General features: G+C 36.5%; 1 protein-coding gene across 1 annotated transcript in view; it reads right to left on the bottom strand.

The window, feature by feature from the left end:
* The window catches only part of RELN (reelin), a 561,009-nt gene that overhangs the window by 128,818 nt on the left and 415,423 nt on the right, over positions 1–16,768 (bottom strand). The window contains exons 24-26 of the mRNA XM_060195660.1: positions 11,374–11,579; positions 5,062–5,233; positions 3,943–4,143 (exon numbers count right to left, since the gene is read on the bottom strand). Coding sequence (XP_060051643.1) covers positions 3,943–4,143; positions 5,062–5,233; positions 11,374–11,579 — 579 coding nt within the window. The remainder of the gene's footprint in view (positions 1–3,942; positions 4,144–5,061; positions 5,234–11,373; positions 11,580–16,768) is intronic.

Below are 16,768 nucleotides of genomic sequence, written 5' to 3' on the forward strand. Positions count from 1 at the left end.
ATTTCTATAGTCAGTGGATTAAAAATCTTTCATAGCTCACTGCACTTTAGTCAATATTTAAGTGACTTAGTGTATCATGCAAAGTCAAGCAGAATCAATTTTATTTTTCACCTTTGTGATATATACTCCCTAAAGTTTTTCAGTCTTATTTTTTATTATCTTTATTTATTTATTGGATAGAGACAGCCAGAAATCAACAGGGAAGAGAGTGATAGAAAGGGAGAAAGACAGAGACACCTGCAACACTGCTTTACCACCTGCAAAGCTTTCCTCAAGCAGGTGGGGACTAGAGGCTCAAACCCAGGTCTTTGCATATAGTAACATGTGCACTCAAACATATGCACCACAACTACCCCCCTTTTCAAGTTTTCCATTCTCATTTGTGTTTACATGTATTTCATGAATTTGCACGTTCTATTCCCTCTTAACAGGAACTGCTCCCTTTTCTTTCTTCAAGGCTATTTTTTTGTTCTTAATTTTCAGACTTTCAGTTTCAGTTCATCTTATCCACCCCATACACTTATCCATCCACATATCTACCCACCCATCCACATTCCATACATTCAACCAACAAATATTTTTGGAGCACCTGCCACATGCCAGACATTATGCTGGGAACTCTGGAAATCTCTAACAGGCTGTATTTTGACTGTTGACACTACAGACTTACATACTAGTATCTGAACTCTTTTGAGGCCTATAACTACATTTTTTATATACATATCCTTAGCATTTAATGTTTGAAGCATGGCATGCAGTTATAAAAATGTGCATTTTTGTACAAATGACACCAAAAGTTCTTGTTATAGATTTCAAATTTAAATTGTCAGTTCCTGAACAACCTTTATTATTTATCTAGTGTCAACTAATAACCACAAATTAACAGTTTTTTATTGTGTGATTTGAGAATTGAGGTTTTCTTTGTGCATTCATTATGCACTTGTATTGATTATTTAAGCATTTGAAACATGTAATAATGATTTCTTTATTTAAACATTTTAAAACTTAGGATCTTACAGACTTTAGCACCTGTGCCATCATGATTTTTTGACTAATTAAGTAAGAAAAAGTGGCAGATGAGAAACAGCATAGTATTTTGGCAGTGTATTTGCAGCTACAACTAATTTTTTACCTTTTTAAGCAGTACCAATAAACTAATATAGGTTCATAATATTAACAAATAATTTTTCCACTGTAGCTAACACCATAATCTAAACAGAAGGATCACATTTCACCAATCACTTTATTTATGACTGAATTCCTTGTTTCCATAGCTGTGGAAATCATATTTGAAGAGCTGCCTATAAAGACCTAATCTCTTTAGTAATTTCATTTATAAATTATTTAGCATCTGCAGTCTCCTGTTATGTAAGGACCATGTAGTTGTGCTGGTTCATTAAATCTGCATTACTTTCAACCCCAGAATCCACCAATGGGATTTTAGTATAAACACAATAAAATTTTGATTAGGATTTTGAAACAAGAGCTTGTCAAAATAAATACTCACTACACATGTTGACATGCTATCACAAGGCTGAAAAAAGAGCAAGATTTTAAGAGAATAGTGACAATTAAAGCGAAAACTTACTGAATCAAAGCTAGAGAAATTGTTTGAAAAATCCTATAAAAATAAGATAACTCATAAATATAAAACTACTGGTAAGCAGAAAAGGATAATTTATGCACTACCATTCAGTACCTTGGGCTTTATTACATCACAATCAGGTTGAAATCCTAAATCAATTTTTTTTTTAATATTTTATTTTATTTATTTATTCCCTTTTGTTGCCCTTGTTGTTTTATTGTTGTAGTTATTATTGTTGTTGTCGTTGTTGGATAGGACAGAGAGAAATGGAGAGAGGAGGGGAAGACAGAGAGGAGGAGAGAAAGATAGACACCTGCAGACCTGCTTCACCGCCTGTGAAGCGACTCCCCTGCAGGTGGGGAGCCGGGGTTCGAACCGGGATCCTTATGCCGGTCCTTGTGCTTTGCGCCACCTGCGCTTAACCTGCTGCGCTACAGCCCGACTCCCCAATTTTCTTTTTTTAATTTGAGTGGAGTTCTAAGAACACATAGAAGAATACAATGACAAAACCACAACTTCTGGGGTTCATTAAAAACTGACAAGTTCTACTTTTCCTATATTTGGGAGCTACTCTCGTCCCTGATCCAGCTTTCCAGTCCTTTTACCAACTATGATGCCATTGCCCCAGACAATAATTTGGGTCCACCTGCATACTAGATGTCAGGCTCAGGCAGAAACTATTAGTCATGGGTCCCTTGGAATAGACCTATCAGCTTTTTCCAAAACGGAGACCCCAAATCTTCATCTGCAATATTCTTGCCTTTAGGTTCATGGTTAGTTAACAATTTGTTTGGCTTTATATGTTAACTCTTTTTCAGCCACTAGATTCCAGATGCTACCATGATGCCAACCGGGCTTCCCTGGGCAGATGACCCCACCAATATGTCCTGGAGCTTCACCTCCCTAGACCCCTGCCCCGCTAGGGAAAGAGTAAGACAGGCTGGGAGTATATATAGCCCTGCCAATGCCCATGTTCAGCAGGGAAGCAATTACAGAAGCCAGACCTTCCACCTTCTGCACCCCACAATGATCCTGGGTCCATGCTCCCAGAGGGATAAAGAATAGAAAAGCTATCAAGGGAGAAGGTTGGATATGGAGCTCTGGTGGTGTGAATTGTGTGGAAATGTACTCTTATCCTATGGTCTTGTCAATATTTCCATTTTATAAATTAAAAAAAAACTGACAAATTCTCTTTCTTTTGGGTAGAGCTAAATTTAACAATCTTAGCTACCCTAAGATTGTTAAATTTTTGTTTAATCTATTTTTAATAGACTATGGAAACTTTGTGTTTTTTTTTCTTTTTTTAAATTTTTTATTTATAAAAAGGAAACATTGACAAAACCATAGTATAAGAAGGGTACAGCTTCACACAATTCCCACCACTAGAACTCTGTATCCCCTCCCCTCCCCTGATAGCTTTCCTAGTCTTTAACCCTCTGGGAATATGGACCCAAGGTCATTGTGGGATGCAGAAGGTGGAAGGTCTGGCTTCTATAATTGCTTCCCCACTGAACATGGGCGTTGGCAGGGTGATTCATACTCCCATCCTGTCTCTCTCTTTCCCTAGTGGGAAACGGCTCTGGGGAAGTGGGGCTCCAGGACACATTGGTGGAGTTGTCTGTCCAGGAAAGTCTGGTCAGCATCATGCTAGCATCTGGAACCTGGTGGTTGACAAGACAGTTAACATACAAAGCCAAACAAAGTGTTGACCAATCATGGACCTAAGGGCTGGAATAGTGCAGATGAAGAGTTGGGGGGGGGGTCCTTCATTTTGTAGATAGCTAGTAGGCATATTTTAGTTAAATTCCAAAGGGCCTGTGGCTATAGGTTTTTTTTTTTTTTTTTTTTTTTGCCCCTGAGCCTGACACCTGATAGGCAGGTGGATCCAAGTTATTGACTGGGGAGATGATGTCATGGTTGAATTTTTTTTATTCTTAAATATACAGCTCTGGAGAATGAACTCAGGGCCAATAAACTCAGGGCCTGCTGCCAGTGCTAATACTGCTGAGTGGCCTCCCAGGCCCAATTGTTTTAATTTTTTATTTACAGAAGAAAAGAGAGGATTGGGGTTCGGGGGGATAGGTTGGCTGAAAGAAGGGATAGGTTGGCTGAAAGAAGGGATATACCATGTCACTGCCCTACCACACACAGAGCTTACAATGTTCCCATGTAGTTCTGGGATTTGTACACATAGTAAGGTTCATGCTCTATCTCCAGGCCATTAATTTCAGATTATGAGACTGATACTGCCTACTGTGATAAGGAGGCAACTGACTCCAAGCCGTTAATTTCATTTAGATATCTGGAAGATATTTTGCTCCTTAACCTTTCCTGGGAAGAAGTTTGTGCATAAATACCTTGAACTGTAGCACATATCCAGGCTTCAGAGTCAAATCTCGAGTTACTGCAAATCGATCCCCATCTGATTTCCCAAATACCATGGCTGATGGTGTGGTAGAGCAGAATGTTTCATTTTTAACCATTCCTTCATTGGCCAACATCAGCCACACACTCATTTGATTCATAGGGTAATCAAAAGCTGGCTTTTCATAAAAGTTCTAGTAGAGACAAACAAATAACACAGCTTGGTAATTAGATAATTCTGAAAACAAGAAAGGAACTTTTAATTCATCTCATGGAGTGACATGCACCATTTGTATGTCTAGAAAAATACAGTGGCATCTTAAATCTAACCAATTTTCCTTTATAACTATAAAATCTTTTCCTTTTGTTTTTAATCTTATTTATTATTAATTATATATATTATATATTTATTTATTATCTGGATAGAGACAGAAAGAAATTGAGAGAAAGAGAGAGAGAGAGACAGAGAGACACCTACAGACCTGCTTCACCACTCATGAAGCTTTCCACTTGCAGGTGGGGACCAGGGGCTTGACCTAGGTCTTTGCACACTGTACTGTACGCGCCTAGCCAGGTGCGCCACCATCTGGCCCCTGAGCTCTTTTTCTTGATAACTTTAACAAGTGAAAATATTTTCACCCTGTGCATCTAATCATTTAAAAAATTTGCTTATTATTTGACAGGGTAGAGAAAAATTGAAAGGGAAAGGGAATAGAGAGGCAGAGTGAGACAGCTGTAGCCCTGTTTTACTGCTCATGAAGCTTTCCCTCCATGGGTGGGAACTGGAGACTCAAACCCAGGTGCTTGTGCATACCACCATGTGGACTTAACCAGGTGTGGCATTGTTTGAACCTCATCTAATCATTTTTATAAACACACTAATAATCATGCTTGATGACTTGTTCAGATTTTATAGTTGTTGTTTTCTTTTTTAAAATCTAAATAATCTATGAACTAGTAGAGTGAAGCGGTATTCAAAATCAAATGTAAACACAGGAAACTTGAAACAAGTTCAAATGTCCAAGTAATGAATCCTTAGGGAAATAAGTAGCTCTTTAATTTTATTAACTGTTACAATTCCCTGTCTCAGTGTTCAGTCATATGAGAAATACCTGAGGTAAAGTTGGGTTGACAACTGGGATAATCTGCTTTTGCTTCTCAGACAGAATGATGATGTCATCAACAGCCCACTGGTCATAGTCCTCCCCTGAGAACATGGGTTGCCACCAGCGAAACCTGGTGCAAGGGGTCTTGGCAGCAGCAGGAAGCTCCAGATAGACAAACCTGCACAAAAGCAAATCGTTTGTGGTTGAGAAAAGAAAAACTTTATTTTTTTGAGCAGTTGTTAAAATAAGGAGGGTAAGCAACTACAGAGGGTTTAGTTTTGTTTAATTTCTTGGTATTTTGGAAAAGTTTCTAAGACTGGATAGAACGGAAAGAAGTTTAAAGTTGTAAGCAAGTTTAGTCTTGGTCATATTTATTTCACTTGGAGTTGTATCCATTTTTTGTTTATTTTTATTTTATTTTAATTTTTATTTATTCATTATTGGATAGAGACAGAGAAATTGAAAGTGGAGGGGGGTTAGAGAGGGAGAGAGACAGAGAGACATCTGTAGCTCTACTTCACCACTCATGAAGCTTTTCTCCTGCAGGTGGGGGACCAGGGGCTTGAACCTGGGTCTTCGCACACAGTAATGTGTGCGCTCAACCAGGTGCATCACTGACTGGTCCCTGTTTTTTGTTTTTGTTTGCTTTTCAAACTAAGGCTCCACTTCTCTGGACTTTTTCAGATATAAAGAGAGAGGGAAAGAGAGAGAGAGGTAGATGGTTTATCTATATCCATATACACAATGATATATATGACAGCTCCAGGTCTCCCTGCAGTATGGCTGGGCTCAAACCTGGGTCACCAGCATGGAAAAACAAGCACACTATCCAGATGAGCTACTGGGCTGTCAAAAATTCATGATAATTAAAAAAATAAATATATTCTTTTAAAAATATTTTATTTATTTTATTTTTGAGAGAGATGTAGAGAGAGAAAGACACAGAGAGAAACACCAGAGCACTGCTCAGCTCTGGCTTATGGTGGTGTGGGGGACTGAACCTGGGACTTTAGAGCCTCAGGCACGAGAGTCTCTTTTTTATGTTTCTATATGCAAAAATGTGCCAATGACTTTTCTGACAACTTAATATTTTCTTGGCCTAGAAGTGGTATGTTTCAGAGGCTGAATGAGTTTGATTTACTCAATAATAGCTTTTCACTAGCATGACAATGGTCATAACATTTTCAAGAAATATTAAGAAAAAGAAACTGTCTTTCTATGTTAGTGAATTAAAATAGCATTACATAATTTTAAAGTAGTTCTTGTTTATTGTGGATAAACAGATATAGACTATAGAAATGAAACATAATTGGGGGTCACGTGGTAGCACAGCAGGTTAAGCGCTGGTGGTACAAAGCACAAGGACCAGAGTAAGATCCCAGTTCTGCAAGGGAGTCGCCCCACAAGTGGTGAAGCAGGTCTGCAGGTGTCTTTCTCTCTCTGTCTTCCCCTCCTCTCTCCATTTCTCTCTGTCCCATCCAACAACGATGACAACAATAACAATAACAACTATAACAATAAAACAAGGACAACAAAAATAAATAAATATTTTTAAAAAATGAAGTGAAACATAAACCCAGGGAGGGGTGTCAATGTTAGAGGAAGATGACAAGAAAGAAAGAAAATAAAAGAAAGCAGAAAGCATCTACCTGTGAAAACTGATAAATTAGAAAACCATTACTCTGACATTATTAAAAGTAGATTTATCTACAAATTAAAAAAGTGAAACATAAAGTACCCATCATTCACTGCATAAGGCTGACTTCTGTTAGTATTTTGATATATACATTGGAACATCTTTCATACAGATGAGGTATATGTTTAAATTCTTATCCTATACTGTAAAAGTTAATGTTATAGGTATATTCTCATGCCAGTAATATTATTTTAAAAGAACATTTAAATGTCTATACTATACTATACATCACATAGATATGCTGTGACTTATTTTACTTTTATCTGTTATAGATACTTCTATGGTGGAAGTCCTTACATTTACAGTTTATTTTAAGATTTATTTTATTTTACTTATTTTTTCTTCCAGGGTTATTGCTGGGGCTTGGTGAATGCACTATGAATCCATTGCTCTTGAGTGGCTGAGACAGCTGTGGTTTATATATACAATGGAATACTACGCAGCTGTTAAGAACAATGAACCCACCTTCTCTGACCCATTGTGGATGGAGCTAGAAGAAATTATGTTAAGTGAGCTAAATCAGAAAGATAAAGACAAGTATGGTATGATCCCACTCATAAGCAGAAGTTGAGAAAGAAGAACAGAAAGGGAAATTTAAAACAGGAGTTGACTGAATTTGGAGTAGGGCACCAAAGAAAAAATCCTGGTTGGAGGGTGAGGGTGAATGTTCAGCTTCATGAGGCAGGGGCAGAGGGTAGGGTGGGGGGGAGGGGATGGGACACAGTCTTTCGGTGGTGGGGATGGTGTTTATGTATACTCCTATCAATTTGCAGTCATATAAATCACTATTTACTTAATATGAGAGGGGAAAAATTGATTGAATATCTCAAACTTTTTAAAGCACAGACTGTCTTTTTAATACATAGGCTGAGTCTTTGATATGTTGACTTTCTTAAAAGCTTAGTCCAGGGAGAACAAAAGGAACTGGTGGCATAGCTATATGCAAACAATGTCAAAGGACATGAAATATGGTGAGGATGTGTATGATACTGCAAATCCTAACAAAGGGATTCTTCAAAGTTAACCCAATTGCTAAACAATGTGATTATTGCAATAACTATCTATTGTCATCTTAAACCCTAAGACAACAGGAATCTCCCGCTTGTCTATAGAGCCTATGTTTCTCCCAATCCTGGAACCTCTGGGGTGGGGCTCACTTCCCTGCATACTTCTCTCAAGTCAGGCCAAATGATATTGCACCCACTGATTCCAACCTAATCAATGCAACAAGTACCATCTCAGCATGCTTCACCTCAGACTGTGTACAGAGACATCAGGCATGGATTGCCAACCCTTCACCCTCATCACTCAGGTGAGATCTTTTCTTTCATGGTAGTCTCTAATTCCATCCCAGGAGGTTCACTTCCTAACAAAGTCCCAATTTCTATATATAAAAAATAAAGAAAAAAAGAAGTTGGAATTTTTCACATTTTATTAAATATCTTTTGCTTCCTCTTCTGTAATATCTACTCATTTGTTTTTCTTCTTTTTTTTAGATCAAAAAATTTTATTAATGAGAAAGATGTGGAGAGAGAGAAAAAAATAAAAAGAGAGGGAGAGAGATAGAGATGCACTCTCTCCACAAGGCATCACTCTGGTACACGTGCATCTGGGGAATGATCTCATGCTTGAGTCCAACGCTTAATCCACCTCCTGGACCACCTCAGTCATTTTTCTATTGGGATGGTAGTGCTTTTCTTTCTTTCTTAGCTCTTTCTTTCTTTTTTTCTTTCTTTCTTTCTTTCTTTCTTCCATTCTTTCTTTCTTTTTGTAATCTGTTTAAGTTCTTTATAGGAATATTGACATTTTATTTATTGTGTTGGATGTAAACATTTCCTGCTTATTTTACCTTTTTCCTGTTTTCTTAGATATATATTTTACATGTATATGTATTCTTATGTTTGCATGCTGTATACTTCTATGTAAGCAGTCCTTTACTTTGTTAATTATTTCAATGAAATTGTATTGAGAAAGGTTAAACCTTTTCCTAAAATCAGGTTGTAATCTCCATATATCTTGAATGAATCTTCAATAGTTTTTGATAATCTATGCTGATAATCGAAGTAGACATTAGTCTCCTAAGAGTCTACCTATATTTTCTAATATCATTAGAATAAGTATCATTGGTAGTTAGTGTTTTTTTTTAACTCTGTACATAATTCTTATGTAATAAATGAGCTAAATTCTAGCTCATTTATTTGGCTTCATTATTTGTTCTGGCTAGCTACACAAGGTGTTATTCCATTTTAATTAATTAGATTATATAACTTTTTGGGGGCACACCTGTGCAATTCCACTGCTCTCAGCAGACTCTCTTATATTCCTGTAATTTCAGAAAGAGAGTGATAGAGATAGAGGTAGAGATAGAGAGGAAGAGAGTGATAGAGAGGAAGAGAGAGACACCAGAGCACCACTCCAACATTTATGAAGTTCTCCTTGGTGACACACAAGACACTTCCACATCGTGTCAGGGGCTTAGATCCAGGTCCTTGAGCATGGTAAAGTGTGTGCTTTACTGGGTTAGCTATTTCTCAATCCCAAAGTAATGTTTTAGTATAATGTATGGCATTCTTTTATTTTCCCCTCAAAACACTTCAAAGTACTCTGGTCAGTATATATTTTTAGATATAATGTTCTAAAAATATCAGGATTTTGACTGGAATTGGATTAACTATAAATGAAGGTATATCCTCATACTTTAAGTCAGTACCTTATTTTATTATTTATTTATTTAATTTATTTATTACCAGAGCGCTGAACAGCTCTGTCATATAGTGATAGCAGTGACTGAACCTGTGTGGCAGTTTTTTGCATAGACCTTATATTATTTCCTACACACAATAGTCAGTTGTTTTCTTTCTAGAGATGCTGTGCCATTTTTATTTTTATATACATGCATTCTTTCATATCTCTACAGGAAATTTTGAAATTTCAAAATTTTTCTTCACAGAGATTATCAGTATTGTTTGCTGAAGTCACTCTTCATATTCCTCTATGCAACTGCCATGATGAATGGGGTCTTTCTCTGATACTTTCCAACTCAGATTTTTACCATTCATAATAATATAGCCCCTCCATGCTTAGCATCCGAACTCAGAGGAGATAGGGTATGTTCAGAGAGGTATGATCTCAACAACTTTAAATAGAGGAAAATAGAGGGAGAGAAAGACACCTGAAGATTGCTTCACCACTTGTGAAACATCCCCCCTGCAGGTGGGGATCAGGAGCTAGAACCTGGGTACTTGTGCTTGGAAATATGCACGCTGAATGGGGTATGTCACCACCCAGCTCCCTTAAATATGTTTTATTTAACACATATAAAATATAAGCATAGAATTTTAAAATATGATCTAATATAAAGGAACCAAATTTAAATATAAATAGATTATATAGTTCAAGTATTAGTATCAAACATGAATCATTTTCCCAAACTTCTCAACAGTCATTTTCTGAGACATTTTACTGCGCTCACCTCATATTCATCAAAACAAAGACAGAAATGGGTTGGGGAAAAATTAAGAAAATATGAGCTCTACAGATACATTCATACATCAACTAGGGATTAAATCTGGAAACCACTACATGAGATTTTTTTTTAAACAAATTTTTAAAAAAATATTTTACTTATTTTATTTTGAGAGAGAGAGAGAGAGAGAGAGAGAGAGAGAGGGAAAGAGGCACCAGAGCACTGCTCAGCTCTGGCTTTTGGTGGTATGGGAACCTGGGACTTTGGAGCCTCAGGCATGAGAGTCTGTTTGCATAGCCATTATGCTAGCTCCCCTGCCCATGAAATGTTTTCTTATAGATTTTTTTTTTTTTTTTGCCTTTAGGGTTGTCTCTGAGGCTCGGTGTCAGCACTGAATTTGCTGCTCCTGGAGGCTGTTTCTTTTTTTTTTTTTAATTTTATTGGATAGGACAGAGAGAAATTGAGAGAAGACAGGGAGAATGAGAGGGAAAGAGAAAAATAGACACCTGCAGACCTGCTTCACTACCTGTGAAGTATCTTCCCTACAGGTGGGGAGCCGGGGGATCAAACCGGATCCTTTCGCATGCTACATGAAATGTTTTCACAAGCTTCATTGCTGTTAAGTCTAACAGATGAATATATTTTTTTGTATTCATTAAATAATATGAATGAGGAAATGAGCTTGGAGTGTCCACATGTCACAATTTCTTTGGGAAAACAGTAGTTGGTATTCTCAAGTATTTTTCTAGTCAAAAGTACTTCTGAAAACAGCATTTTCTCAACAAAGATAAATTAAAATATGTTTCCAAATACTTAAATTTTCAAACATAAGTACAAAGTTTTTCTGTGTAGACACTTAAACAGAATGAAATCCTTAAACACTGGGCATTCCTGTCAAATATTTATGAGTCTGTCCATTTAAATACAGTTTACTGATCTACTAGGGGTGTGTGTAAGAGAATATGATCAGAGCATTGCTCTAGTGAATGCAGTCCCCAGGATCTCAAATATGTAAGTCTACTGCTCCATTACTGATCCACTTCCCCAGCCACTAAATTTGTGAGTTTCTGTAACAGTTAACAGCATTTGGAAAACAGCTCAACTCCAATGAAACTACCATTCCTGGAAGCCACTGCAAGGCCATTTGGGATGTTACCTGGGTTTGCTGAAGTCTGAGAAGTACATCTCTGCCAGAAGGTGCCACTGGATGCCTCCATTGTTGCTGTACTGAAGGAGGATCCCCTCCTCTCTGCTGTCGGGTTTGTTGCAGGCAGCACTTTCTCCACCTATCTGGATGTAGAACTGGACAAAATCCACCCAGGAAGTATCCAGATCCCAGCTCACCAACTGTCTTTTCCCAGCCTTTTCAAATGACAGAAACATCAGAGATTTAATCATAATAGAGCTCTTGGACATTTTGTTGCTTTAATTTCAAATTCATGTGAGCATCTCGGCATGATGTAGAGATTATGTTGTCTCTATTGCTGAGATGAACAAGCTATGCCCTCTATCTTCTGTGCCTGGATACATTTGATTAGTCTCTATATTACTGATTCTCAGAACGGATTATAAAACCCTGGGAACTGCTGACTATACTAAAGAGTCCTAGAAGGCCTGAAAACAAAACACACTGAATTTTAATTAAAACACTCCTAACTTTTGCTTTGTAAATTTCCTCTAGGTAAAGTGATAGTGAAGAAAGAGCTTCTAATTTAAAATTAGATGGAACTGGTTTTGAAAATAGCCATATATTTACTTATTTTACCAGAGCACTGCTCAGTTCTGGTTTATGGTGGTGTAGGGGATTGAATCTGCGATTTTGGAGCCTCAGGAATGAGAGTCTCTTTGCATAATCATTATACTATCTACCCTACCCAGGAGCTGGTTTTGAATCTATCTCAGCCTATCATTTGTACTGTTCTCTGGCTGTGAGACCTTTCTGAACTATTTTCCTCAATATAATTTCTTCTGCTAATTAACTATTTTTCGATGCCTAGGACTGACAGTAGCATTGACGGTTTACAATACAGTGGTCACATAGGTACAACCTCTCATTTCCCCATGGTAGATAAGTTCTTTTCCATCATTATGCCCCACCAGCCTAGCACTTTCCTAACTCATCCCATTTTCTCCTCCAATAATAGAAATTTCTTGACCAAAAGAATAAATTACTCCGATCTCACAGGCTCCTTCTGTTTGTTTCTGTCTGTCTCTTTCTATCTTTCCTCTATCTTTGAAATACATGTTTAAAGGGGTCACTTAAATAAATCTTAAAAGTCTAAGGCGTAACACTTAAATAAATCTTTACTACCACTTTAACCTAAAACTGTTTAAAATTCCCTTAATCTAGCACTTTGCTTCCTTTGTTTAATGTGTGTCTTGTATGCTGTGTGAAGTGTTAGGCAGAAATTTGTCATTATTCCTGTTGTGTGTGTTTTCATGCTCATGGTATTAAAAGGAAATGTGTGTTCATGATTCTTCCATCTAGACAGATTCTGCCAAAGCTAATCTAAAGGCTGCTCTGAACTAGTACTGGAGAACTCTCAAGTTCAATTATTAAAAGTCAGCTAGAAAAACCGAGATATGATATGCAGTAGGTAGAAAAAATACTCCTATGAGAAAATGAAGAAGTCCGGATATAGGAACTCATTCCAGGGAACTCTCAATTTTAAATATGTATTTGAGGAAGTCTTGGAAATAATATGCATTTTCAATATGTCATATTATTTTTATATTTATTGTTGATTTGAAATATTGTGAGTATACCTCAAAGACCTATTTTAAACTAGAATACTCATACATCAGGGTTATTATAGGAAGGAAGAAGTTGAGAAGAAAGACTAAAGAACTTATCTGGTTAATCCAATCCAGCAGTCTTCTGTGAAAAAAAAAATGGCATGTGGAAAGGAGCCAGAAGGATAAAGATCTAAGGTGAGGAGAATGATGAAAATCCAATTATCACAATTAGCTGTTTGGAATGATTGGTTTATTGTGAAATTCACAGAGCTGTGTTGTTTTTCAGGAGACTGTGGCATTGGCTTACATATGCTATGAAAGAATGTTTTGTGGTATTTTTGCAAATGGACAAAAAATCACACTCACACTTAGTTTGGCATTGAAGATGTTTTTTCTTAAAGAATAGTACAAATCTTTTTGTGCAGTGACCTGAAAAGCTGAACTTTTCATTTTAAAGCGGGGAAAGAAAGGAAAGTAGCTCAGGTAAAGTTCTTGTCAGAACTTAGAATTTGATGTAACACATGTTTTACAGTTTTTTTTTTTAATATTTATTTTATTTATTTATTCCCTTTTGTTGCCCTTGTTGTTTTATTGTTGTAGCTATTATTGTTGTTGTCGTTGTTGGATAGGACAGAGAGAAATGGAGAGAGGAGGGGAAGACAGAGAGGAGGAGAGAAAGATAGACACCTGCAGACCTGCTTCACCGCCTGTGAAGCGACTCCCCTGCAGGTGGGGAGCCGGGGTTCAAACCGGGATCCTTATGCTGGTCCCTGTGCTTTGCGCCACATGCGCTTAACCCGCTGCGCTACAGCCCGACTCCCATGTTTTACAGTTTTAAAATTATATTATGTCAACATACTTATTTGTATAGACACATATACACATGTAATGAGTGCGGTGTCTTTGTGAGTGTGTGTGTTTGTATGTGTGAGTACTAGTATGTTAAGTATCTCATCCCTGGAGTCAAGAAAATATCTTCTATTTCCTCCCTCAACATGCTCAGTTAAATAAGTTCATTCTAGACTACATAGGTTAAATAGGGTTGAACAGTAACAAGTTTTAACAAGAAACTTTTGAGAATCTACTGTCTTTGTAACTAAACTTCTTATTTATTTATTTTCTCTCTTGTTGCCCTTTTTTATTGTTGTAGTTATTATTGTTGTTATCGATGTCATCACTGTTAGATAGGACAGAGAGAAATGGAGAGAGGAAGGGAAGACAGAGAGGGGGAGAGAAAGACAAACACCTGCAGACCTGTTTCACTGCCTGTGAAGCGACTTCCTTGCAGGTGGGGAGCCCGAGCCTCCAACCGGGATCCTTATGCCGGTCCTTGTGCTTTGTGCCACGTGCGCTTAACCCACTGTGCTACTGCCTGACTCCCATAACTAAACTTCTAAAGCATTTCATTAAGTTTCTTTTTTTTTTTACCTCCTACTAAAATCTCTAATTAAAATGCTACTTCAAAGCAATTCCACTATACCTATTTGAAAATAACCATTTCTTTATAATGCTTTATTATTTTCCAATGCTACTTATTCATTCCTTTTTCCCACAGGTGGTTATTGGGTATCAGCATACGAGCCAAACAGCACATGCTATGAAAATAATAAAAAAAGAACAGAAACATGAAGGAGTTCATGGTTGTGTGGCAGTGACACTAATGATAACTGAGGGCTGTGGACTGAGTTTTACTCATTTTTTTTTCTTTGCCACCAGGGCTCTAGTGGTGTTTTGTGCTTGCACAAATTCACTGCTCCTAGCAAACATTATATTATATTATATTATATTATATTATATTATATTATATTATATTATATTATATTATATTATATTATATTATATTATATATTATATTATATCATATCATATCATATCATATTACACTACACTATATTATGTTACATTGTATTGTGTTATATTGTATTATATTATATTATATTACATTATCTTCAGTTCTTAATTATCCAACTGCATGAATGAGATCACTTCATATTCACCCTTCTATTTCTGGCTTATCTCACTTAACATGATTCCTTTGAGCTCCATTTAAGATGAGGTAAGGAAGTGAACTCATTATTTTTAATAGCTGAGTATATTCCATTTTTTATATATTCTACAACTTTCTTATTTATTGTAAAAATAATCCAAATTTTAAAAAAGGAAAAGTTGGCTAGGTACTTTAACTTTAATAGTATTTGATTCCATGTACTAACATACTATAACTTGAACATGTAGTCAATATAAAATTTATTGCTGGGAGTTGGGTGATAGCACTGCGGGTTAAGCACACGTGGCACGAAGCATAAGAATCCGAGCCCCCGGCTCCCACCTGCAGGGGAGTCGCCTCACAAGTGGTGAAGCAGGTCTGCAGGTGTCTGTCTTTCTCTCCCCCTCTCTGTCTTCCCCTCCTCTCTTGATTTCTCTCTGTCCTATCCAACAACGACAACAATAATAACTACAACAATACAACAAGGGAATAAATAAATATTTAAAAAATTATTGTTGACAAAAGAAAAAAGACAGGAAATTGGTTAATCTTGGGAGGAATAAGAGAGCTTCTTGGTTGGAGCAGAGAGTTCATCGGATATTATCCTAATTATTTGTGAACAGAGAATAAGCATAGAGACATATTGTAAGGTAAATTGATCTAGAATGGTGCAGAAAGGGTCTAAAAATTCTTCTGTGAATTGATAGCCCTTCTCTATTGTAATTATGGTGGCTAGTGCCAAATTCTATATCCCACCTATAACAAAGGGCATGGCTCTGGCTATACTAGTCACAAAACATCAGTTCCTCAGAACATGTGCTTGGTCAATCAGATTTATTCTCCAGATGTTTTTCCTCTTTTTTCTTCTCGTTTTTTCTTTCTTTTTTCCTTCCTTCCTTCCTTCCTTCCTTCCTTCCTTCCTTCCTTTTCCCATTTTTCTTTCTTTCTTTCTTTCTTTCTTTCTTTCTTTCTTTCTTTCTTTCTTTCTTTCTTCCTTCCTTCCTTCCTTCCTTCCTTTCTTTCTTTCTTTCTTTCTTTCTTTCTTTTTCTGCCTATGGAACTTCTTAAGAGCTCTTTGGCTGTAGTTTTAGTCTCCTATTATAGGTAGAGTCTATTATCAAGGAGAAAGTTTATGGAAATTTGAGTTTGTGGTTTCAGATATATTGAGATCAGTTTCATTTAAGTCCTCCCAGTGTTTGGATTACATGAACCAAAGCTTCCATCTTTATCTCAAGTTAGATTCTCTCACTTAAAATTTAAATCATATATGACTAATACAATAGAATAAATACATTTTTCCTTAGATATTTTGACAAATAACTTAGGGAGATGCCAAAGTAGAAGAAGGAGATTATGACTTTATTTTGAAATGTTAGTTTGTAATTACTGGCAGGAACCTATATGTAGAAATATTTAATTATATAAATTGAGAACTTACTATAATAAAATATAATTGTGATAACTAGTATGTATTCAATTAGTTCTATGTATCCAACATTATTCTTCTCCTGCAATAATTTATTTAATGCTTCTAGCATTTCATTTTACAGTTGAGAAAACTCAGATACAGAACATGTAGCCATTAAGGTAAATGAAGTATGAGTTTAGGAACCCAGATACAAACAAAGGGAGTTGGATTCTAGAGGTAGTCTTGAATTAAGTGGAAGAGCTTTTAATATGCAAGTTGCATGTGTTTAAAATATCTGTATGTGTACAAATGTTTAGTAGGAAGTTTGAGTATATATTATAAAGGATTCATAGTTAAGTTTTTAAAATGAATTATATAGGAGTAATTAGCTTCCTATCTGTGTATGGTTATATAGTATAT

Source organism: Erinaceus europaeus, chromosome 8, assembly GCF_950295315.1.
Source record: "Erinaceus europaeus chromosome 8, mEriEur2.1, whole genome shotgun sequence".
NCBI classification, from domain to species: domain Eukaryota; kingdom Metazoa; phylum Chordata; class Mammalia; order Eulipotyphla; family Erinaceidae; genus Erinaceus; species Erinaceus europaeus.